General features: G+C 41.8%; 2 protein-coding genes across 2 annotated transcripts in view; one reads left to right on the top strand and one right to left on the bottom strand.

Annotated features, from left to right (window-relative positions):
* The first annotated feature begins 641 nt into the window (after window positions 1-641).
* Window positions 642-21,673, top strand: stx18 (syntaxin 18). The gene is made up of 11 exons (XM_083770557.1): window positions 642-858; window positions 12,146-12,213; window positions 15,086-15,201; window positions 15,966-16,043; window positions 17,366-17,432; window positions 18,350-18,441; window positions 18,891-18,970; window positions 19,374-19,432; window positions 19,579-19,648; window positions 20,029-20,109; window positions 20,236-21,673. The coding sequence occupies exons 1-11, from the start codon at window positions 682-684 to the stop codon at window positions 20,329-20,331; spliced, it is 984 nt and encodes a 327-aa protein (XP_083626683.1). The 5' UTR covers window positions 642-681; the 3' UTR covers window positions 20,332-21,673.
* Window positions 21,674-21,759: 86 nt separating this feature from the next.
* Window positions 21,760-27,241, bottom strand: part of LOC310863077 (semaphorin-3F-like) — a gene marked incomplete at its 5' end in the record, with an annotated part of 20,618 nt that continues 15,136 nt past the window's right edge. Inside the window, 3 exons of the mRNA XM_083771201.1 lie at window positions 21,760-23,283; window positions 26,345-26,455; window positions 27,022-27,029. Coding sequence (XP_083627327.1) covers window positions 23,083-23,283; window positions 26,345-26,455; window positions 27,022-27,029 — 320 coding nt within the window. The 3' untranslated portion in view covers window positions 21,760-23,082. The remainder of the gene's footprint in view (window positions 23,284-26,344; window positions 26,456-27,021; window positions 27,030-27,241) is intronic.

Here is a 27,241-nt window from a genome sequence, read left to right on the forward strand (position 1 = left end):
GTAGACTATACTATAAGCCTACACATAAGCTGGCCTGGGGGTATTATTTGCTTTATTTAGTGTGTTTATATTTGCCTGCCAGTTCGTTTTTTTCTAAATGATATTCCAGCTTTAGATCGACATGTATTGCTCCAAATGCATAAACGTCGTATAGATTCTACACTACAAACTTGAAACATGACGACTATAAGTTACACTACTTCCGTATTGTCGCTAAGATAAGACATTATATGCTTAAGAGGAAAAAAATCCCCCCAAGTTGGGCTAAACGGCTAAAAGTAACGGCTATTGAAGACAATAATCAAGATATCCAGATAAACCACTTACACAATATCAACACGAGCCAGGTGTTAAAAAAACATGCTGTGAACACAACTTAATATCGTTAAAAATGCATTAAGATTAAAACGTTATAATCGTTAAGGCTTTCTGAGTCGTCTCATTCACTGTACTGTGTGTCGCAGGAAGATGACGTGGCGGGCGGCGACGCGTGAAAATAGCCGATCTACAAGCTCACAATGCGTCGCGTCGCGACGCGTCGTGAGCTTGTAGATCGGCTATTTTTCACGCGTCGCGTCGCTGCGGCGACGTGTCACCGTGGTGTTTACACTAACAGTCAGCGCTGCTGTGTATGAGGAGGAGGAGGCGGCTCCACGCCACGGACAGACACAGACAGACACCATGGCTGTTGACATTACTTTACTGTTCAAAGCCAGCGTCAAAACTGTCAAAACACGAAATAAGGCGATCGGCGTCGTCGGCTTTGATCCCTCCTCCACCAAAGACGACATTCTGAAGCGGAGCAGCGGCGGCGGCAGACCCAACAAGCATGGATTCTCCCCCAAGGCGAAAGAGGTGGTAAGTTTCGCTGCTATTATATCCCCGGCCGGGGGGGGTGGCTATACGTGCGAGCTAAGGGCCGATTCAGTCACATTGTAGGCTCTACAGAGCCGAACCGACTTTTATTCGGCTCTAAAATAGGAGTATGAATCGGCCCTAATGCTGCTGTTGGGCGAAATTCCTAAGCATTGGTAGTATAGTCGTATTTACTACTGTTGTTGTTCAGACTCGACATATTGAAGTTGTACCTTTTGTATGTCGTGGTGCTTTCATTTAAAATGGTGAGTGGTGACTATCTATACTACGGTAGACTAGTTGTGAACATTAGCTCCTAACCCCCGGCCAATACACATGCTATTCACTGTTCAGTGTTCATCACAAGTAATATGAATGAAAGGAAATGTGTGTTGTGGTCGTGGTGGGGGCTAACTGTAGCCGCAATTGGCAACTCTAGATTTTTTTTACAATGGGTTGAATCTAGAGTTGCAACAAGCTCCATCCACTTCCTATTCATCTTTTTTGGTTTGTGATCTCCATCCATCTTCAACCGCTTATCCGTAGTCGGGTCGCGGGGGCAACAGCTCCACCAGAGAGCTCCAGACTTCCCTCTCCAGAGCAACATTAGTGACTTCCTCCTGGGGGATTCCGAGACGTTCCAAGGCCAGAGAGTCGATGTATTTCCTCCAACTGCGCCTTGGTCTCCCTAGGGAGGCGCCCGAGAGGCATCCTAACCAGATGCCCGAACCACCTTAGCTGGCTCCTTTCCAGGCGAAGGAGCAGCGGTTCTACTCCGAGTCTCTCTCGTGTGACTGAACTTCTCACCCTATCTCTAAGGGAGATGCCAGCCACCCGTCGAAGAAAACTCATTTCGGCCGCTTGTATTCGTGACCTTATTCTTTCGGTCATGACCCACACTTCATGACCATAGATGAGAGTAGGAACGAAGATTGCTCGGTAGACAGAGAGCTTTGCCTTCTGGCTCAACTCTCTTTTCGTCACAACAGTGCGGTACAGCGACTGCAATACCGCCCCTGCCGCTCCGATTCTCCGGCTGATCTCCTTCTCCGTTCTCCCCTCACTCGTGAACAAGACCCCGAGATACTTGAACTCCTTCACCTGGGGTAATGCCTCATTCCCTACCCGGACTGCACAATCCACCGGTTTCCTGCTGACAACCATGGCCTCAGATTTGGAGACACTGATCTGCTTGTCTTAAATGACGTTAAACTCACCAACATTGCAGCTGTAGTCCAAGCTTGAATTATCCTCTTTCAATCTGCCGAGCTTGTTTTTCATAAAAATCCCCCGTAGACATGTTATGAGTTACTTTCTGTCCAAAATATTCCAAGAGTTCACATTCCGAGCTGCCATTTTGTATTTTTGCAACGTGCCGTAAAACAAGACATGAGGGGGAGCGCTTGTTTAATAGAATCTTACCTGCGCAGGTAAGACACCCAAAGAAGAGGCTGACGCAGTGCGACGCCCCGTCACGCACAGCCTTCTATTAAACAAGCGCTCCCCCTCACGTCTTGTTTTACGGCACGTTGCAAAAATACAAAATGGCAGCTCGGAATGTGAACTCTTGGAATATTTTGGACAGAAAGTAACTCATAAAATGTCTACGGGGGATTTTTATGAAAAACAAGCTCGGCAGATTGAAAGAGGATAATTCAAGCTTGGACTGCAGCTGCAATGTTGGTGAGTTTAACGTCATTTAAGACAATCAGATCACAAACCAAAAATGATGAATAGGAAGTGGATGGAGCTTGTTGCAACTCTAGATTCAACCCATTGTAAAAAAATCTAGAGTTGCAAATTGCGGCTAGGCTAACTGCTGCATATATTATACACCGTACTGTTATGGCACCCTGCTCTCCTTGATCATACAGGTTACAGGGTGAGGGATAGGGAGGTAGATAATCAGTCTTATCTTGCTGGAAAGGTGTTATTGTAGCCTAAGCATGTTGTTTATTTGGTATTATTCGATAAGGCTTTGGTTAACTATATAAAGGTTATTATCAATCAATATTAAGTTTACTGACACAATTGCCATGAAACAAACACACACACACACACACACTTTCTCTGTGTTTGTGTGTTTTTCATGGCAATTTTGTCAGTATTAAACTTAACATTGTTGATTGAAACGTTTGAAATTTGTGTTTTGTCTGTCGTAACTTGTTTCAAATCAAATGGGTTCAGATCTGAGCTAAGACTCCTGAGGAGGCGCGTCTGAAGCCTGTCATGGACGGGGTATCCAGACTTAAAAACAAATCCATCCATACTGTTGGAAAGCCTGTTAATTTCAATTTTAAATAGTGCCCCACTTGTTGCTGATAGACAACTGTTACCTGGATGCACCCCACATACTCCGTACTGCTCATCCAACAAATGCACAATTTGTCTTAAGACTCTTTGTCACATTTAAAGGAAAGCCCCTAGTGGAAGACTTGTCCTTGGCCCTGCCTTTCTCCTTCTCCTGAAGGGGCTTTTGAGCTCTATTGCCCTGCCATTTATTTTCAATTTGCCATGTATTCTATTTCCGCCCTAGTGTTGTTGCTGTCCCAGTGCTTCTCTATTCACTACCACATACACAGAGCCAGCGTCGTTGGAGCTACTGCTCCCACCACTTCCCAGTGTGGCATCTGTCTGAAGAACTAGTGGATAGGTGGCTCAGGTTTCCCCAAAACAGAGCAATAACACTAACACCATGTGTTCTTAACCACATGCAGAGGCTGTTGGAGAACACTGTATGAATGGCTTCTCTAGGACCAAGACCAAAACACTAAATGTGTTTGCTGCCGTGGGTTGGGATGTGAATATGTAGGGCTGCTAGATCACAAGGTGGCCAGTGATTAAGACAAAAAACAGCCAATGATTGCATAACTGATAATGCATCCAACTGCATTTCTGTTCAAAGTCCAAAACAACCACTCACAATTAAATTGAGAAAATAACCTTAAAATGACATGCTCAAAAGGTTATATGGTAGGGTACGTATTTTTCTAACTTTTAAATGATCATAATAGAAACAATGGCAGAGAGATTTGTTCGATACAAAATAAAAGTACATAATTATGAAAACTGCACACAATTACAGAAACGACATGTATCTAAAATGGCAGCGTTGTCCTTTAAGAAATGTATTGTATTGTGGAAAAGGTATACATAGATCATTTAATTATGTATTTATTCTACTGGGTTGTGAGGAAGTGGCAATAGGAACTGCTGTTCTGCCTCCAGGCGGCTGAAATTCCCCAGTGGGATCAATAAAGGTTATTATATTCCTCAATTTATTGAAGCAATTTTCATTATGGTCATACTGGGTCTAATGCTTGATTTGACCATGATGGTACCAGTTAAGCAGTCCCAGACATAGGCTAATTCGATAAATGGGGATGAAAAATAATTAGCAAGTTATACTTTATTGATCCCCGTGGGGAAATTTGTCCCCTGTGGTCTGCATTTGACCCATTCTAACTAGCAGTGCACCAGTAATAGCTCTAATGCCAGTGCCTGGGTCAAGAGCATCGAATGGATTATGACCTGGGCCTCAACATGCATATCATAAAAGGCAAATATCTTTCATGTATTTATTTTGTAAGCAGCTATTTTTGTTATGGTGTGCCTTGCGATTGTTATTTGCTGTGGTGAAAACCACTGCTGTATGTCACCCTGATCTTAATAAGCATTTAAACCCTGAAGACTTAAGCCTAACGACATACCCAAAAGAGCAACTCCTAAGTGCTATTTTATACTTTCTACAAGACCCTACTTGTAGATCTGCTATTTTTGCTACTTTTGAAAGTCTTTGAAAAGTTCCGCCTAATGAAATACCCAATTTTTGCCTAATGACATGAAAAACTTTCGCCTATAATGACGTGCCCAAAATAGAAACACCAGGTTGAACTTGAAACAAGTAGTTAGAACTTGTCTAGTAAGGCACAGTATTGGTGATTACTGTATTCACTTCAAGAAATGTACAATTGTACATGAATATATTTAAGAATAAGATGAGATTTCTGTTTGAAATAAGGAGCCGAGTGAGACTCAGCTGCATAGCATGTTCACTGCCATGAAGCCAGAGGTCATTGGCCTGACATGAATATCATGTATAGATAATCCAAACGACCTCATGTTAGGAGAGAAGCCAAAACCCAAGCCTTCCGGTCGGCTGTTGGTTGGCTAATATTATCTTCAATGAAGGCTAAACTGTGTTAGCTATCATCAGCTTGAGCCCGCAAAATCATTTCTCCCAGTTTCCTTTTTTTCCCCTCACTGATTGTATTTGGAATCATAGTGAGAAACAGGACGGAAGTTCATACGGGGTTGGAACGTTCACTATTATTGTTGTCAGTTTGAGACCATCTATAAGAGCCCCTTCAAAGCCACCTTGAAGAACTATTCAACGTTTCCCTAAGGACATCAGAACTTTTAAACCATACCTGATGCCTCCACCCCAAGTCTGCGGCCAACATCGACATGGGCCCAGTCACAGCAGCTGTGCACAACCAGGCTTTTGTTATGTCCTCTGCACCCCTGTTGCATTGATATTAGAAATGGTGGTTTAATAAAAGCAAGGATGCTGATTCAAAGAAACTCAAACCTAGCCTGTGGTGCCTGCCCTCTCCACTCCTCCCCCCTACCGCTGTCTCCCTTGTGCTGTCCATATCATCTCCAACCATCTCGGTGAACCAGCGTTTGGAGAAATTGAAATTGCAACTTTGGAATGTTCTGACTGCTTATAGTTATGTTGTGGTTTTCGCCCACTCTCTCCCCTTCCAACTATCCGTTCTCTCTATGCACAACTTGAGATAGGCAGCATTTTTTTTGGTGCAAGCCCTCTCCTCGCATGTATGATTCCATAAACATGCTGCAATAACATTTTCTTTCGGCTCTCGAACAATTTCTTGGGGAAAGCCGATCCTCCCAAGAGCCAGTGATTAAAGGTGGAAGATCAAAACAGAGAAAATATTAAATTAGGTCCCCAGTAACAATGTTGACGGCCGGTGCCTAATGCACAACAGATGTGGGTGCCCTTCAAGACATGCATAACTCTTTTCAAGTTCCCACCGACTCTTCACACAAATAGATAAAAAATAAATAAAGAAACATCAAAGTAAACAAATATAAAGTGGCTTATTTGCGTCTTTTTTTCCACAAAAAATGGAGGCTAGCTCAAGGAAATGTAGCATTTTTAGAACCAATCAAAGAAAAAAAGCCTTGATTGACTAATAAGAGGGCCAGTGTTTGCAGAGCGGGGCTTGGTCAGGGGAATCTTTTACCTCATAGGGGTCGGTTTGGGGCACTGTGATCTCCATTTCACCGTTCACCTCCTTTCTCTCCACAGCATGCTGCCCTTCTCGTGTTTAAATAGAGGAGGTCGCCTCAAAATTGTTAAATTGTGTGTAGAAAATAGCGCTTGGCTCCCCACTGTGCCTTCAGCACTGGTATTCCTAAATTGGCTCCTTCTCACAGAGTTTTCTTTGAAACCCTGAAAAGTGTGGCGATCGGCCAGCACACTTAAGTATGCGCTGTTAGGAGCTTTTCTACCATATACAGCACGTTTCAAATGGAAACGATAATCCTGTGTACTCTCTCAAAAATGTAGTTTGTATTTGAAAGGTTTGCTTCATTTGGAAAATTGTAAATTTGTTAAAATCGTTTTTTACCCTAGAACACTAAACACAGGTATATTTTGCCCTATGTAAAATATTCCATAATAAATATGTATCATCCAAATGTATTTGAGTTGATCTGAGGAAAATGTTTATGTGGATTAGCCTATTTCACATAGGCGTGCACAGTGTCAAATGTACTAAAACCTCCCAAAATGCTGTAAATTAACTGCTTTGAAGTAAGATGGTACTGTACATTTTGTATTGAGTTGAAGCCTACACTGTAAATTCATAGATGCCTTTGAAAAGTTGGTGGTCAATGGAAAGCGCAAATCTTTTAACAAGTCATGACAGCAACCAGAAGCAATACGGCAGTATAGGCTAATTTAAGAGAAATCATTCATGTCAGCCAAGTCTGACCTCATGTTATCTAGCTAGCTGTTACTCTTCTGTAATTATTTTATTTCCTTATCTCCAATATGCTCGCTTGGCTTACCTGGTAAAAAAAACAGCCCAAGTTAAATGTATTCTTTATATGTTAGACGAAGAGGTAACATGATACTACTTTAGTATATTTAATAAAATAAAAAAGTTAAAGCTAAAGACTGATTCTAGCTGAATCTTAAAATATGTCACAGTGTATAACTAATAATTTCTCTAAACTTTACTAATGAAGTCAGCATTGAAAGGTCAAATGTGCATTAGTCTTTCCATCACAAAGATGCACAAAAAGACTCCTTTGTTGGCCTATAACCTAAATCACAAACTGCAACTGTGCATAGTTCCAAGAACTGAGAATGTCATCCTGGCATAAGCAGAACCATTTAGCCCGTGACTATCCAGAGGGTACTTTTACCATCGGGTTGCTATTTTCAGGGATTATCCTGGACTGAATGTGCTGCTAAACGCTCTCCTTACCAGTTGACCTAATCTCTGGACTGTTTTCCCACAAAGCCCTGGCAAATTGAATTTCGAAGCATCTGCAACCAGGACCGATTTCCCTTGCAATAAAACAGGAACAGTGCATGTATCATTAAAATGAAAACTAATAGAAGGAAGAATAAGTCCTTAAACACAGGTCAGTGGATATATGTCACTTTTTGAATAAGGAGATGAACGCCAGATACTTTGCAGACTAAACAGTTTAACTGGAACAAAAATAGAGCTCGGGTTCATAGACACGCAAGACTAAATCATAATAATGTGTGGAGCAAAAAAGTCAATTACTGTGAGGTTGTGGTTGTGTTGATGTATTTTGTGAGGCTTGATTAGGACTAGATTATCAGTAGAAATGTACAAATAAAATTTTCAAGTTGACTGACTAAGAAATACAGCAACTTTAAATTAATCTTTGGAGTCTAGAATGGATATGTTATATTCTGAGGTGGGAGTAACTATACATTGCATATTGTCACCTTGGCTTGTAAATAATGAAAACCAGATATTGGAATTGTTTAAATCCTCAAAAGAAAACCACTATGATGTTCTGGTCCGTTAGTGGAGATTCAACATACAATCTAGATTAAAGGAATTGTTTAAGACAATTGTTTAAACAAATAATAAATAAATAAAGTCCTGGCTTCAAAGTCAAATGGCTTTAGAGCTTGCTTGTCAACGAGGTACAGACAGAGTACAGACTCCCAAGTCTTGTTTCCCCTGCTTTCAATGAGGCTTGAGTGTTACAATATTGTTTAGCATCCATGAGTCCAACAGCTGAGAGGTCTTTGTTGTCCAGGCAAACTCATTGCTTCTGGTTGCTACGTCTGTGTCTCAAATGATGTGGCTTTGTTCAAACCAGAAGAAACCCCAAAAAACAATCAACATGTTGTTTTAAATCAGTGATGTGAAGAGCTTGCATGCACGATGCATTTGGTTCGGGCTTTTATTTTTGGGCTGTTTCGGAGCCTTGGTCTCCAGTTCATTATTCTGCCAGATATAAAAGTTGAGAATCATGTGACAATTGTCCTGCTCTGGTCTTGACAAATGTCCTGTAGGCTACAGAATGTATACACCCCATAATCACTATAATCGTTAAGGAGACTGATTACTTGTTTAGAATTGTTAACAAACGAGTCACTGTTTAGTAATCATTGTCCAGTACGAATCAAAAGCCTTTTTATATTCCCAGATGCTAATCTAGGTGCTGTCATTTGTTTATTGTGACAACTACACTAAATGCACTTAAAACTGTCACAATCTTTAAAGACGGGCATAAACATGGTGATTGGTGATAACATCAACAGGCACAATAGATCTCTTTTGTTAAGCAACATGTTGTTATCAGGCCATACATGTAAAAGCAAGTGTGAGTGTGTCGAGTCCCTAAACCTGAACAGCGGCCGGGCGGTTCGTTATAAAATTCTGGTAATGCATGTATTTTAGCTAAACAATATGAGCCGTCCAAGCTCCTAAGAAATCTGCAAGCTTTGCCATTTCTCTTTTCTGCCTCGTAATAATCCATCTGATGGTTTGTTTGGACTCCACCAGGGTAGGAGGGACGCTGGAGGGAAGGAGAAAGTGAGGAGGTGAAGTGGGGGTCCTTGATGTTGATGAGATTAGATGTAGCCCGGCAGACTGTCTCCTTCTGCCTTCACTGCAAGCTCTCACACACGTACACAGTTACATATTTGTGTGTGCGTGTGTGTGCACGCATGCATGCACATATATATGCAGTATGCGCACACACACACACACACACACACACACACACACACACACACACACACACACACACACACACACACACACACACACACAGGGTGAGTCACAAGCACAGGGCCACCCCCTTCTTCATTGTTGAGGAATTACTCGCTCTTTAGGGTCTTAAGTTACAAGAGCAATTGATCCCCCTGACCCCCTGCAAACCCTTGAGGTTGCGCTCCGCAATCTGAGCTCCAATGTATACACATAGGAGACAGCTCAACCCCCAGAGCAGCACTTTCACATGTTGTTCAGTCTCTGCTCGTTTGGATTCTCATTCAACACTTTTCATTACTGTGGACTTAGCACTGCCTGCTGGTCAGACAGGTGTAGCACACAAACACCTACAGTATACATGCATACATGTCTGTTGAGTGTATTTTATGAGCTTATACAAGGCTTGTGGTCTACCGCTACATTCATGTATTAAATATAGATTACAATGGGCCTGGGCAAATGCTTGAAAAATGACAAATTTGACTTTCTCCCATGAGGTTAGTTTTTCTTGCCATTTTAAGGTTCATAACTTTACAAGTTGATTCATTGGATTGGTTATACTTGTGGGTGGTGGGCTGAAGATTGTGTCTTTATTCCAGTATATGACTTAGAATAGCTGTTGCTAATTCTTCAGAAGCCAAAAACTTAATTTGGAAGACGTAACATATTAAAACACACACTGCAAGAACAAACTTAGCACGAGGCTTTAAGGACTATTTTTGCTTTATGTAGAGAAACGTATTCTTCTGTCGACACATACGTCATGTCCTAGAATGAGTGAATAGGGGATCAACATCACACTATTCATTGTTTGAACCCGTAAAAACACTGTCTCAAATAGTTTAGAATATTTGGCGGTCCCCTTTTCATTTTTCACTGCATCGGTGGTTGTGGCAATCACCTGCGCTACAATACTTCACCACATCATGTTGCTCTATTTATTAATTTCCCTGCAGGGATAATAAAGTACAGTACATCTCGTATGACGAAAAAGAAAAGCAAAATATAAAATGTAAGCATGCGTACGTTCACTAATGCATTTAAATGGTAAGCTGTGTTGTTTTCATGGTGGATTTGGACACGCCCCAAAATACCTGTATGTCTGTCTCTAAGAACAGAGGGAAGGACAGGCAGCATGTATATGAATGAAACCTGTCAGCTACCAGGCAGCAATACTGGTAGATCTGTGACTATTTCAATTTTTGGCAGATGTAACAAACTGCCAATGTTCCCTTATAACTTGTTTCAGTGACCAACATCATGACATTATATTGTCCATTACAGGGCGTTCTGGAGCCACTTGAGTTTCTGTCCAGTGAAATGTCACAACCTTTTTTCTTTCAACGGTGAGAAAAGTGTCTGTCTCCTGATCCCTCTACAAGTGCTCTCAACAACAATTAACTTGTGACCTCTGATAATTGTATTTTTACAAAGTCCCAGCTTGCTTCAACAGCCTGACTTAACACATTCTGAACGGGCACCCATTTTGGTGTTGGCATCATGTTATGCTTTAGCTATTGAAAAATAGCAGATCTACAAGCTCATAGCTACGAGCTTGTAGGTCTGCTATTTTTGAAAAATCGAAGAGCGACTGACATTTCTAGAATCTGATCTCAGGTCAGAATGGGTTCATCAGGACCAGTGTGTGTCCGGCGGAAACCTTGTATGAATCTGATCTCAGGTCAGAATGTGTTAACATATGCCCCAACGCCGTGCCATATATCATTTGATTGCTTTCTAAGCAATGAAGAGGAGGGCTATACATTTCTAGCAAATTGCTCGTCTCTGTTTATCTTGACACCTTATTTGAGCAATGAAAAGCCTGTCACCTTTCAAACGTCATCTTTAATAAAACCTTTTTTTTTTTTTCTCAGGCCACTGCTATAACTCTCAGAATTCTTAGACACAATCAGAGGGCTATAGGTCCAGGTTACTCCTTACAACCGAGGCAATTTGATAATTAGGGTTGTTAGCCTCAGAAGACTGAAGGTTGAAGACGGCGTCGTTATGCTATCAAAATAGTCTCCCACGTTCAGGGGTCCATGTCACAGTCACATCCATTGTGTCATTCTTTCAATCCCTTCCCTGTCTGAACTCTGTCTTCCAGCAGCTCCAACAGACTCTACAGTGTGCGTTTTCATGGTTTTCATGCACACTTCTGCCCTGCCCAGCCTTCTGTGGACAGGGAAGCAATTTGGCCTTTTTTTCAGTGTTTGACCGAATTACAGGAGCAAATATTGGATTGATTGAACGTAGTTTCCTCTCTGGTTTACACACACACACACACACACACACACACACACACACACACACACACACACACACACACACACACACACACACACACACACACACACACAGTCACACACACACACACACACACACACACACACCGCCCTGTGATAAATGGTAACGGATCATGCATTTCAGGCTTATTAGAGATTGCTCTGTCAGAGCTCTGTGTGGAGTAGCTCATAGTTTTATTTACCTAAGCTATTTGACAAGGAAATTGCCGGTTTGATTTCGGTATGTCCTGTAGTAAATTAATTGTCAAAGGTAAACATTCAGAATGCACCAAGATAGATGGACATGGCTGCCTGACACAGTCAATAAATGCAAAATCATACATTTAAGCCTTATTCATACCTCGCCTTATGATGGTGTCCCTTGCCAAGAATAACTAAATAACTGGCATGATGCGTTTTAGGTGAAGGTAGCTGGGACAAACCCGCATTCTGGTGGGGTGTGTGTGTGTGTACTGTGTGTGTGTGTGTGTGTGTGTGTGTGTGTGTGTGTGTGTGTGTGTGTGTGTGTGTGTGTGAACTCATCTGAGAGTTTTTTAAGCCATGTTTTGAATTTGTTGACATGTCTACTGAAGCAGAAGCAGAGACACACGACATTCTAAAAATAGCATGCTGCACAGTGCACACTCATTAATATGAAAGAAAAGGTTCATTAATGTGTTGCTTCTTCTCTGTTCATCCTGGCAGATCACAAACATCACTAAACTGAAAGACTTCCTGCTGCAGCACAGGAAAGACTATGTGAACGCCGGAAGGTAAGCCTCTCCTCCAATCGCCTGACTGAAACATTCTGCTCTCGGTAACCATTTAAGCCCTATATACTTTGTTGTATATCAAACAGCAAAAGTAGCAAATCTACAAGCTAGCCTACAATGCTTCACAAGACGCCTTGTAGGCTTCAGATAATTGTAACATCACAGGTTTACAGGCACAAAAAATGTGGGTATACACTTGCAGCTTGCTATTTTCACCGAATGTTCACTGAATGTTGGACTGTTTTCGCCAAACTTTCATCCATTTTTGCTATTCTGACATGCCCAGAATGGGGATTGTAGGGTTGATGTGGGTCAAATGGATGTGACGATGTGAAAGTGCTAGGCTACAGGGCAGGGCGTTGGTGGCTTCTGATAATTGGTCTGGTTGTTCGGTGGTCAGGAGGAGGACTAAGGGCAGACCTGTGACTACAGGGTTATATGGCAGACTCCTCAGGGTTTATCTAGGATCATTGAGGTATGTGTGTGTTCTTGTGTCAGTGTTGTGGGGGCTGGCTGCTGGCACAAGGTCAACAGCGAGTAGGGTGGTCTGAAGCAGCAGGCTCCAGTCTAATTGTCTGGAATAATTGAGCTGCAACCAAGTGAAGAGCAAATCATGCCTGAGACTAATCCTGGCCTTCCTCTCTTCAAGGCCCCTCTGTGTGTGGGTGTGTATATGGGTGTGGGTAGTAGTGGCATGTTTTGTTAAGAGTGTTGATAAAACAGAATAGATGAAGTAAACACTCCACGTGAAAATGGGCGTTGTGGTTTGTTCTCTACGGGCAAGCAAAGGAGTCGAGCCACCCGACGCCCGCCGTACTCATTTAAATGTCGACTCCTTTTATTTCGTCGTCTCCATTAGACATAACAAACTCCAAATCTTTTGACATGATGCACTCTATCCGACTCTGTTTAACAGAAGAAGAGCTACCTAGAATGTGTACCGACTTTTGTCACTTGCTTAAGTTTGAACCAGTGGGTAACCTTTACAAAAGCAAACACAGTGCTGATAACAAGTTAGGCGGGAAATCCATTTGGTAAAATTCAATGGGGACATTTGTTTGCCATAAATCACATTTCATCATCGCCTTGTAAGTTTTTATTGCTATCTCAGACACCATATAATCACTTACTGTCACTTGGCTAACGCTATCAGACGTGGTGCACACTGTGCACGCATCCACCGCCAAGTTCACAAAACTCCCACACATGACTTTATCAACATAGCCATTAGTCATGATGTGAGTTCTGATTTCCCTTCCATTGGTTCATGAACACGGCATAGGATTTCCACAGCCTTCGTTGGGGGCGACAATTTACTTGATTTCATGCCAGGAAAAAAGTACAACCCATGCTAATTGCTAATAGGCCTATTTAACCCATTCTGAATGGGAACCCCTTTTGGTGTTAGCATAGCATCATGTTATGCTTTAGCTATTGAAAAATAGCAGATCTACAAGCTCATAGCGCGCCACCGAGTGGCGCGCTACCAGCTTGTAGGTCTGCTATTTTTGAAAAATCGAAGAACGACTGACATTTTTAGAATCTGATCTCGGGTCAGAATGGGTTAATCAGACCAGTGTGTGTCCAGTGGAAACCTCATATGAATCTGATCTCAGGTCAGAATGGGTTCATCAGACCAGTGTGTGTCCAGTGGAAACCTCGTATGAATCTGATCTCAGGTCAGAATGGGTTAAACTCTGCAGCCTAGTCTCACCATATGTGGTTGAGCAAGCTGTGTCATTGTGCCATAAGAGAGAGACTTTCTCAAGTTCACGAGGATGAGTAGTATTATTGGACAAACAACACTGCATACTTTCTGCTTATTTCTGCTAAATGCCTAAAATAATATAATTGTTATTGTAACAATAAGTGAATCTAAAGGCTCATACATAGTCTGGATTTACGGTGGTGGGGTGACCACCGAACTACAACATGACGTCACTGAGGTGACCACCGAACTACAACATGACGTCACTGAGGTGACCACCGAACTACAACATGACGTCACTGAGGTGACCACCGAACTACAACATGACGTCACTGAGGTGACCACCGAACTACAACATGACGTCACTGAGGTGACCACCGAACTACAACATGACGTCACTGAGGTGACCACCGAACTACAACATGACGTCACTGAGGTGACCACCGAACTACAACATGACGTCACTGAGGTGACCACCGAACTACAACATGACGTCACTGAGGTGACCACCGAACTACAACATGACGTCACTGAGGTGACCACCGAACTACAACATGACGTCACTGAGGTGACCACCGAACTACAACATGACGTCACTGAGGTGACCACCGAACTACAACATGACGTCACTGAGGTGACCACCGAACTACAACATGACGTCACTGAGGTGACCACCGGACTACAACATGACGTCACTGAGGTGACCACCGGACTACAACATGACGTCACTGAGGTGACCACCGAACTACAACATGACGTCACTGAGGTGACCACCGAACTACAACATGACGTCACTGAGGTGACCACCGAACTACAACATGACGTCACTGAGGTGACCACCGAACTACAACATGACGTCACTGAGGTGACCACCGAACTACAACATGACGTCACTGAGGTGACCACCGAACTACAACATGACGTCACTGAGCCGCGGTGAAGAGCAAACCAACCGCCACCACCCCTCAGCCCTTCTCTCTGTTTCTACTCACCACCGCTCAACGTTATTTCCGCTCCGGTGGTCAGCTCACCACCGGAGCGGTGGTCACCTCACCACCGAAAATCCAGACTATGAATAGGCCTTTACTCAATATTGGGGGTGAATTAAACTTTTTATGGAAGTCACCAGATGTTAAAACACTGTTATTATAAATGTGTTCACAGTCTCATCTCATCAGACCTTACTCACATGACGGACAATGAACGAGACCAGATTGACCAAGACGCTCAGATCTTCATGAGGACCTGCTCTGAAGCCATCAAGCAGCTACGCGCTGAAGGTACTGTGTAGTATGTGTGCTTTACTGTAGCTATGTTCAGACAGTGGTGTTTGGATGGGACACCATGTAGCCATTCAGCTCCTAGTTCAAGTCATTTCCTATACAGTTTTTGGTACTGTAAAGGTACCGTTCTCATTCTTGGCGGTACAGTAGTCAAGTACAGTGCTTGCTACCCACCAGATATGACTGTACTCACTGTAGCGTGCAAGCCTAGGCATTTGGTGAATGCTGGAATTATCAACATGGCATCCATCCATCCATCTGCAGGCTGGCAGACGGCTGTAAATAAATCCGTTAATCCCAAAAAGTATACTCGATAGAATAATCGCTAAGAAGATATTGTTTTAGACATTATTGCGAAAACAAGTTTTCAGTTTTGACATTGGGCACTTGTTGGAGTCCTGTAAGTGAATATTCTTGTTGTCGGGCAGAAACCTCATCTCCATATTTACACTTTTTGTGTTTTTTTTGTAAATGAACGCCCTACTACTACTACTACTACTACTACAGCATCACACAAAAACATCAAAAGTAGCAGATCTCCAATTTCAAAATGTGGTGCGAACTAGTGCGAAGCAACACGTTTGGATATATTGTAGATCTGCTGCTTTTGCCGTTTTTGAACTTGAATCCGGAAAAGTAACAGTTTGGGACATGACAGGTTTCCACCTGACTGAGATGACATATATCATAAAGTAACAGTTTGGGACATGACAGGTTTCCACCTGACTGAGATGACATATATCTGTGCCTGGTGTTTCCAGCTGAGAAGCAGGTGTTGTCAGCCCAGGTGAAGGAGCACAGAGGAGCAGTCTTGGACCTTGTGGAGATGTATCTGAAAGGTGGGTTCCTGTCACACTAAAACACACAGACGTCATTCTCTATGGACTGTTCTGGAATGTATTGATTAACAGTTTGTAGAATTTACAGTACATTTTAAGCACAAACTCAATACAAAGACTGTTAACTGTGAGTGGACGACCCAATTAAGTATTACACTTGTTTACAACAGGGTCCACCATGTTCAATTCATCAAAACATTTAGAGACATACAAATAGACACTTCTATGTAGCTAAAGAACAGAACAGGAATTCATCATATAGGAAGCAAAAAGGGAAAAGATACATATACAGTGAGGGGAAATGGGGCGGGGGGGGGGATTCAGATTTTACAGAGGCCAGTTTCGTATTGCAGCCATCCGTAGGTGCCCTTTGAGAGCGGTTTTGAAGGAGTCAAGGGATTCACATGTCTTAATGACTGTTGGTAGGGCGTTGGTAGTGTGCATACTTAATAAGGTATCATACCGTCTCTAACACACTGTATAAATGAACATTGAGGATTTTACAGTATATAAAGGAGAAGAAGAAAAACAATGGTATCCATGGCTCCATGGCCTGTTGTATAATGAGGGTCCCTGAAATGAAAACGGTCTAACAGATGGCCTTTGAATCCTTTGAATTTGCGGCACCCCGCCCAATTCCCCATGTCAGATCAACATATGGAATGAATTCTGTACTGGCCATATATGGAGCGTGTCTTGACCATATGGGGGCGTGACCAACCAAACAACTGTCGGAAATGCACCATTTCATAGTGAATGCGACCTGCAGTCGCAATTGGAAATCACTATGTTTTCCTGAGATTAACCCCATGAACCATAGTGTCCCTATTCTGGTCATGTCATTGGCAAACATTCAGCGAAAATAGCAGATCTACAAGATCTAGATTAGAAGACACTTTATGAGCTTATAGTAATTTGGCTTTTTTCAATGAAGAGATTCAGTGTAGAGGGGACAAAAGGTAGCAGCCAATTATATATACCTGGAGGACCCCGGTCAACCAACCAAGTATAGAGTTTAATTGATTAAATAACTGCAATCACCTTTAACCCATTCTGAACAGGCACCCATTTTGGTGTTGGCATCATGTTATGCTTTAGCTATTGAAAAATAGCAGATCTACAAGCTCATATCGCGCCACCGAGTGGCGCGATACGAGCTTGTAGGTCTGCTATTTTTGAAAAATCGAAGAGCGACTGACATTTCTAGAATCTGATCTCAGGTCAGAATGGGTTAATCAGACCAGTGTGTGTCCAGTGGAAACCTCGTATGAATCTGATCTCAGGTCAGAATGGGTTAATATTGACATGTATCTCTCTTTAAGGAGTATGTAAGCTGTACTCTGAGCAGAGAGCGATTAGGGTCAAGAGAGTGGTGGACAAGAAGAGACTGTGAGTATTCACATTGCCCAGCCAGTCACTACTCGCTACACACTGAATAAACCTAGTAGCTCTTTTTTTTTTTTGTCTTATTAAAGCCTAAACCACACCAAAGGGTCGGATGCAACTCATTGCAACTCAATGAGTTGCATTGGTGTGGTATACCTTAAAACATTTAGGTGCTATTTACACGAGGATGGTGTTCATATAAAACGTCAAAATAAAGTATCGTTTGCTGCTGTCATTTAGACGAGAACCGTGTTCTCAGGAGGTGAAAACGCAACGAAGTGAAACCACCTCCCAGAGTGGAAATCTTTCAGAACGCCGTTTCCTATGGTCTCCATATAAACAGGCAAAACAGTGAATCCGCAAAACTTATGACATCATGGCTCACGTTGGCTCACAGCGCATATGTTTATTACATTGATGCAGAGCCATATAATTATGATATAATGGAGTTCCTGAACAAGCCTCCCTCCTCGCCTACAAAGTGCTGCTCATCAGCGATGTTGAATGTAAAACCATGATGTAAATAAAAAGCCTTGTGATAGACGGCAGCCGCGGCAGCAGCGTTTATGTAGCCTAATGTATTATAAAATATATACCATCCCGTGGCACGCCCAGAGCCGTGTTGCGCAGGCTTGGGTGAAGGTTTCTTCTTCTTGTACGTGGGTGACCTGTCTATTTGGCAGCCCGTTATCGCCACCTAGCGACAGTATAGCATAATAGCACATATCATAACGTGTGCGTTCTCGTGTAAAGGGTAAGAAAAAATGAGAACGCAACGGGACTTTGACGTGTTATATGGAGATGGTCGCCGTCTAAAAGAGGCCTTAGTCTCAACCCGACCCTTTGGTCTGGTTTGGGCTTAGAAGTAATTTAGTGAATGCACATTTCATTTACACTAAGAAATGGTTGTGTGGCTTTAGGTCAAGACTCCAAACGGAGCATCACAGTAAGACAGAGAAGAGTCCCCAGGTGGAGAACACAGAGGAGAAGGGAGCCAAGGAGGACAACTCTGGTATTCTAGCTGCTATTTTCTATCTTCATTTTCATGTGTTTTTATGTATAGTTTTGAGAACTTTATGACTTTCACATTTTATTTTTTAACATTTGGGTATTCGTTGTAATACACCTACCTACATATTAATCGTGTGTGCAAACATGAATGACCAACAAAATAATTCAGATTGTCCGTTACGGTTTTTCAGGTCCTACAAAAGCCGTATGCTTAATTTTAAACCTGGTCACGCGCCTCCGGTGTCCTGTGCCAAAGATAGACGGACAAGGTCACATCGCTTTGCCATGTGACCTTGTCCGTGTGTGAGCTTGGAGTATAAATTAGGCTTTTAGGGGTGGGAACACCTGAGAATGAGTGAAAACAAAATATTCAGTATTACCGTAGTTTAAAATGTAAAAACCTTTTCCAGGTCAACACTCTATGTTTTTGTCCATTTCCTCTTCCTGTAGAGAGGGGAGTGGACAACAATGTCAACCTGTGGGAGGAGGGCAAGGTGGAGGACGAGCTCTCTCCTGAGGAGATCCAGATGGTGTGGGATGATATCATCATTTATCATAAATACATTTAATGGTCCTGATAAATCTGTTAGAATATGCAGTGTGTGGATCCACATTGCAGGTTGTCACAACCCCTGGGGACAAAATGAAATGTAATTTATATGCACTGAAATTCCAGACAGTTATTTTACAGGCATTTGAAAATGTTCGATTAGCCCTAGATAAATCTAATATATCTATCAGTTAATTTCGTTAATCGCTACAGTGGAGTCTGTAGCAATTAACAGTCCAGAGTAGGGGGTTGAGATAATTGCTGAAGTAATGTGGCAGTTGAGTACAATTGAATATTAATTTAATACAGCATAGAACTCTGTAAATATGAAATATCTCATTGCATAACTGTTCTTAATTGCTCATCACTTTATTCCTTTCTAGTTTGAACAGGAGAACCAGAGGTTGGTGAGTGAGATGAGCAGTCTGGTGGATGAAGTTAGGTGAGAATCTGTCGGCACAGAAATATTACTCGACCTTTTCTTGGTAGTATGAGTAACCAGTTGTTAACCCATTTACCATTGTCATACTGTACTGTAGAGATGTCATATTCCTTCCATGACCTTTTTATCCCTCCACGTTCCTGTAGGCACATCGAGGGTAAAGTTGTAGAGATCTCCCGACTCCAGGAGATCTTTGCTGAGAAGGTCCTTCAACAAGTGAGTTGAGTGGTTCTGATTCTCTGAATCTGCATGGCAAAATGTGGCTAGGGATGGGATGGGACATTTAATGGTAGAAAAAACAATAAAAGATTAAAAAGGAGTCACTTTCTAAGACTAAGACTAAATAACAGGAAGTTTAAAATAACTTGAAATGATTAAAATGTATATATTATAACACATATGTTACACACTCGTGCTCATGCTGTTTTGGCAGACACACAGACAGTGACAGACCTTATTCTTCAGCTAATCACCTACACCTACAGAGCCATGCCCAGTCACACATAGTACACATACCTAGTACACGCACGCACACATAACCGCTAAACGGCTAGATGCAATGTTCCAAAGTGTTTACACATCGTCTCCCTCCACAGGAAACGGAGATCGACAGCATTCACCAGCTGGTTGTGGGTGCTACAGAGAACGTCAAAGAAGGCAACGAAGATATACGAGAGGTATTTACTGCTTAGCCAACAATATTCTATCATTTTCTATCCAGTCTCATGTCAGATAGTTAACTTGTCCACTATTATTATTTAGTTTAAGTTGAGTGTTTTTCATGAATCTCATTCTGTCTCAAGGCCATCAAAAACAACGCCGGCTTCCGTGTGTGGATCCTCTTCTTCCTGGTCATGTGCTCCTTCTCTCTTCTTTTCCTGGACTGGTACGACAGCTAACCTTGTCACAGCTTCAAACCAGGGAATTTCCCCTCATTGGTTTGCATCCAGAAGTAATAAAGTCTAAAGACTAGATGTTGTTGTAGCTGACTAGCTGTACACAATGGACTAGGAGGAAAGGATATCCCCAGGGGCCAAGGGGTCGTTCTATCTAATGCATTTGGAGTGAAAAGTAATCCCAGTCTAGTGCTTTCCAGTGTCATTGTGAACAATGGCACCCATCATCCACAGGAGGGCAGTGTGGAACACTTGATGTACATCAAAGCATGCTTTTTGGCCTACATAAGTGCTTGTTCTATGTCAGTGGACAGTTGCTGTATTTCTATCACTAAAATGACTGCCAACTGATTAACAGTCAACAGCTTTCCTTGTCTGGCTCTTAACCCATTCTGACCTGTCAAAAAATGTCAGTCGTTCTTCGATTTTTCAAAAATGGCAGACCTACAAGCTCGTATCGCGCCACTCGGTGGCGCGATATGAGCTTGTAGATCTGCTATTTTTCAATAGCTAAAGCATAACATGATGCTAACACCAAAATGGGTGCCCGGTCAGAATGGGTTAAAAGTAATTCCCTTGACTTTCTTTATTGTTGACTTAAATCCACTAAACAAGTATACTGTGTATACTTGCATTGCGGTGACAAACATGTTTTTGAAGTAGCAGTACTTAGTGTTATTTGTTCATTTAATCTCTTTCAACCTGGCATCCCTATTTCGGTCATTGTACTTTAGGTGAACATGTTAAAAATGTAAAGAGAAATGTACAAGCTCATAGCGGATAGGATAACATCACACATTGATGCATTGTGAGCATGTAGATCTGCTATTTTTAAGGGCCCACACGTCTCAACGATTTGCCATTGACCACGGTAAAAGAATTCCGGTCAAATGTCCGCAGAATTTTGTCCCCGCCCGTCAAGTTTTGCCATTGATGGTGAACGGAGAAATGACATCAGATGTCCGCTTTTTATGACGTAAACTAAACATCAAAACTTTAAACGCCATTGACATTGAATTGAAAATGTATGTCATTATGTTAACAAAACGACCAAATCAGCTAACCAATCACGGGCAACAGGCATTCTGATTGGCCAGTATGGGATGATGAATGATGATGTACGATGACAAGAGCGCCCCTCATTTCACACAGGTGTGATTTGTTTTTTACAATTCATCAAATGCCTAAGCATATAGGACTTAAGTGGGTTAAGTGCATGATAGACATGTTGTGTCCTGCAATCACTATTATGTCAGATTAGACTATAACAGTCCTAGAGAAAGACTTACTGTAAAGACTTGCACTTTTTACTCAAATAATAAAGCCAAGTAATGCTCTTAGTGAACTTTTGCGTTTTATCTTCATTCTGTCTTTGAAACTCACAGGATATTACTTGTGTTTAGAAACATGGACTTGAGGGAGGTGGAACTAAAGAGATTCATGTCTTCTCCGATGGTGGAAATGTTGAAGCGGCACAATTTTACAACCCATACATATTTTTGTATTGTGTGAATGAACATCACTCATGTATGGATTCCACTCTGCAGTTAATGTGAAATCTGGGCACTTTATTTCCATCTTTTACATTTTAAGTCAAAGCTAATCATTTTACAATTTGATAGCAAATGCACTCCAATGGTACTCCTTACATGGTTTCAAAAGGGTTTGCAACATGTGACAACTAAATGTATATGACAAACAGGAAAATAGCAACAGGACAAACACTACTGATTCATTACAGTTTAAGCCTATAACATCTTTGCAATGTTCATCAATACTCATCTGTGGTGACCACTACATAAAACGGAACCAATACAGTATCTTCACTTTCAATGCAAAAACATTCAGTAAAGTAGGATAGGAAGTTAATGCTGCAAAAAATATTATTTAATTTCAAGGTGTATTGTGGCTAAAAGTATAGTACAATGTGGTGTTCACAAAGACATCAAATTAATTATAGACAATCATTAAAGCTGTTGAAAAAGGCCTGGTGTGTCTGTCAACGATAAACATATTTAAAAGCACTATATGCAGAAAAGCCACTTGCTCTTTTGCAAGACAAATCAAGACGTGTTAAGAATGCTCAATTTATCCAGTTCAAATGTGTCCCCACAGACCATATCGGATTCATTTACACAGCAAGTTGTTATATTTACAGATAACCACTTAGCCAAATTAGCTGCAAATTTTGTACAATAAGAAAATAGCCACGTGCTATATCTTGAGTGCTACGTCTTGCATGCGCTAACTTTGATGTATTCAAATACAAACGTATGCTTTTTCGAGTCATGCGTGCATGTGTGTTTAAACAAGCAGCGCAAGACACAAGATGGTTCACAGTACTAAAGAGAGTAGAGTTCTCTGTTATGTGTGTATGTACAAAGACATTGCCAGTGAATGTGCATCTGTGAGTCAGTGTTCCTGTTCCAATGGCGTTTTTCTACACATTTGCCACTGTTTTAAAATGTAAATAAATAAATAACCACATGTTATTCAAACAAACCAAAAATCCACCCGACGATAACCTGTGCCGCTACCAGTTTTCAATTTTCCTCCAAAATATTTCCACATTTCCTAACTACAATACGTCTCGATGAATCAAAATGTCTCAGCTAAGCACAGCAGCTCAGACAAGTAGGCCTACAATCAATTTGACCCCAAAGACAACTGCAGGATTTGCTTGAATTGCACAAACACGTTTATATATTTTTTTGTAGTCACGGCATGTGATGCCAGGTCTGAATCCCACGTCGATCAGGCCAGCTTCTGGGCTGTCTCCGTCTCCTGCTGGGTGACTTTCTCCTCGGACATGACAGTCATCCATGGTGACACAGACCTTGTGATGGTCTGTTTGGCCATGTTGTAGTGGTTAATAATGGTGAAGAGACGGCCACGGCCCCCGGGCCCCTGTGGGGGGTAATAGCCGTACATTCCTGCTGGCATGCAGCGGCCTTGCTGCTTGCAGAGAGAGAGAGAGAGAGAGAGAGAGAGCGCCAGAAAGAGAGAGGAGCATATAGACGGAAATTACATTATAAAAAATCTATCACTCAGCACATGGTGGTGTTGTAGCGGGTTGTGGGTAAAGAAAATAAATGGTGTGTGAAAATGTCTGCAGAGCAGAACGATACAGCACTAAGAAACAGACTGAACAGTCTTTTTTTGTAGGTTTTTGTGCACTAGTTTAATGGTAATTTAGCTTTAGATGTTGAGTGAGGAGATGAACTGCAACACAGGGTCACATTTGAACCCATGATAGGTCTATAATTAGGTCTTATAATTGAATATAGTATATGCCATCTGGAATCATAGTGAGGAAGGTAATGGCAACACGGTGATGATAGTCCCAAAAGGGAAAGATACAGTAGATGAGTTTAATATAACTTAAGGCAGCACCTGAGGAGATAGTCTGTTTCACATGAGAAGTTGTTTTGCTAATTGTGTCTGGGAAATCTTCTTAGGCTATTACAGAATGTTATACACTGACAAAAGTGGAGAAATCGATTCACATAGCAACAACAGTTCTTTTTCTCCAGACTATAATGAGACATTTACCTGGTGAATATCAACAATAGTGTGTTCTTCCACTTAAAGCTGTAACTTTCATGTTCAACTGGAGATTTGAACCGTACAAGTGCTGACATTTCTTTCTTCTTGTTTTTGCCAATAAGCCAAATGGAGCATGCCTGCTTGCTAATTATATGGGAGATGATAGAATTGTGATCCTCAGGCAGTACCAATTGTCAACCAGCAGTGGTAGTACCGCTGTATCAGACCACAGGATCTAAATGGCAATATAAGCACAGGGAGACCAACCACTGCAGTTGTCTTATTGTATAAATTACAGTTAGGGTAATTATTATGTTGTGTGGTTAAAAAATATATATATATCATTGCTATACTAGACTAGAGTGTTTGTTCAGTAACCGGGGTCTCCAGCTCTTTAGTAAACAGAAAATGCATTTCCAGGTCAAGTGAGAAAATTCATACAGGATACATGCTAAACAAGTGAAGCTTGAACACTACAATTGAAGCTAATAAATTGGTATTATATGGTCTCCTGATTGGCTGAAATTGGCAACCCACCTTTAAATGTATTAATGTTACTGTTACTGAACAAACTCTTTATGCCAATGGTTACTATCAGAATAGAGGTTTAACTTTTTCACAAAACAGTAGTTTTAACCCAAACATATCTCCCAGTAGCAGATAAAGATGGATATAAAATGACAGAGTGTACTGTAGCTTTAAATGATTGAAAGGTCAGGCAGGTCACACTGCACAGTAACAAGTGTTAGGTAATGGGATATTATATTTTCATTTTTCACACAGAAAAACATGCCTGAAGAAGGTAATTAAACCGAAAGCTTGACACATTGAACTGTGGAGCCTCCCTTTATTTTTTCATATCTAAACCTTTGTGACTCCAGCACCTCACCTAAGTCTATTGGCAGACGAGCTGTGTATTTTTTCACTTTTTTGTGTTGTCACACAGAAACAAAAAACTATGAACGATCACATTTATCAAGGCCCTTTAAACAAGGCTCCAGACTTCCCAAAACAAACTGGTCAGGCTACTACTTGGCCTTACTCCCGGAACCCACCTCACCCCTGCCCATTTTGATAGGCTGGAATGGCTAGGGTTGACAACAGAGTACAAGCAACTTGCAATGCAATGGGCCTGGTCTACAAGATTTGCTACACCACTGCTGTACCTGTCAAAACACTTCCTTAATGTAAACGAAGTCCACGATCACAACACCAGAGGGAGTTCAACAAACCACGTGCAACCCAGATTTGGCTCAAATAAGGGATTATGCCGCTAAAATTACAGCCATTAAGAAATGTGAATCCCTAGATTCCTTCAAAACTGCTCTCAAAGAGTACCTACGGACTGCTGCAATTCGAAACCGGCCCCTGTAAAAAAGCCCCCCCCCCCCCCCCCCCCCCCCGTCAATACTGTACATGTTTTTTCCCGTTTTTACTTGCTTTAACTGTATGATGATTTCCTGTTTTTAGTGTATATTTGTATGTCTTTAAATGTTCTGATGAACTGAAAATGGAGGAACAAGCCTTAGTGCTTTTCCTGGATATATCCTCCCAGTAGCAGTTTTTGTATTGACTATTCTTTCTTTTGAACTGTACCCATTCTACAAGCTGAATACAAATTTCAATCAATCATATGTAATATTCAAATGGGTAAAAAATTATACTTATTTTCAGTTTGTTTGTTGTAAAAACGAATTGAATAAATACACATTTTGAGCACTGATACCAAACTCCACTGTCTGCGCTCCAAAACCTAATCATAACACACGTAACACTACTGTAAAAATACAAGAGCAACGTACAAGCTATAGACTGACACCACGGCGCGTATTCAGGGCGTTAACCCATTCTGAACGGGCACCCATTTTGGTGTCGGCATCATGTTATGCTTTAGCTATTGAAAAATAGCAGATCTACAAGCTCATATCGCGCCACCGAGTGGCGCGATACGAGCTTGTAGGTCTGCTATTTTTGAAAAATCGAAGAACGACTGACATTTTTAGAATCTGATCTCAGGTCAGAATGGGTTCATCAGACCAGTGTGTGTCCAGTGGAAACCTCGTATGAATCTGATCTCAGGTCAGAATGGGTTAAACTGTGACTCCGCCCACCCCCGGGGGAGGTTGTGATTTGCTCTCGTTCACTGCAATGCAATTTGCGGCATTTCCAAAACAATATTGCGCAGAGTAGCGATTATCAAACGTATTTGCAATGCCATACGTTGAAAGAGCTGTTGCCCGTGGACAAGGGGATATTATCGGCATAGATGTTTGTCCGTATGTGATTAAGGATTGGACCAAGTTGCATTGGCAGCCATAGAATATTCTTACCCCGGGCTAAAACCGGATGTGACATTTGTGGGCGTTCCTGTCTAGCGTGGTGTCAGTCTATAAACTGCATTATTTATGTCACGTTCTGTTTATTATTCATTGAATTCAAAGTGGTGGTGGTCAGTGAAGAATGTGCTCACCGTGTACACAAAGCTGTCAGGACAGGGCTGTTCATACTGGTAGACCTTGTAGACCACCAGAAACACCACACACACCAGGAACGCCAGGGCACAGATCACCAACAGAGTCACCTATAGGGAGGCAGCCAAACAATGAATTAGGAATTGGAAATACTGTTTTGATATTCCAGGGTTTATCGAAAAGGCTAAGCATTTATTTTCTAAGCATAAATCAAAATGATGTGCTGTCCCCATCAAATAAATCTGCCCCACATATGCATTTTCCCCAAAGTTCCTGCATATTTACAGAAGCAATGGTGGAAGGCGCGATTCATACTCTTATTTTAGAGCTGAATAAAAGTCGGTTTGGCTCTGTAGAGCCTACAATGTGACGTCATTTGAGGTTGGGGGGAAGGGGGGGGGGGGGCGGGTACCGTCCTAAAGTCGGCTCTTTGGTGCTACTGAAAATTTCTGACGAGCCGAAATCATTTCGGCACTACAGCGGTAAAATAGGAGTATGAATCGGCCCGAAGTCAGGTGTCACTGTTTTCACATCATAGGTCTTTAGAATTAAACCAGTCCTAAAGTGCACCAACGTTAATTTTGCATTTACGTACATTGTCCGCTCATTCGAAAGAAGACTTGAGTTGTCTTTTTGGCCAAGGTGCTTAAATACTATAGTAAAGGGTGAAGCGAACCTGGAGCACTGTATTCACAATGCGAACCGCAACGCAGACACCACACTCAAACCACCTCCTGGGGAGGTCTGAGTACAGTAGTTTGAGAGGGGTGTACGTTCTTTTGAAGTCTTCACATATGCACAATACATTGCTGAATCATGGTCTGAGTCCACTTCAGAGGCTGAAGTAGATTTTTTGAGAACGGAAAGAAATCACACAGAAGTAGTTGCAGTCTGTA

Source organism: Protomyctophum parallelum (assembly GCF_964188405.1).
Source record: "Protomyctophum parallelum genome assembly, chromosome: 8".
In the NCBI taxonomy this organism is placed as follows: Eukaryota; Metazoa; Chordata; class Actinopteri; order Myctophiformes; family Myctophidae; genus Protomyctophum; species Protomyctophum parallelum.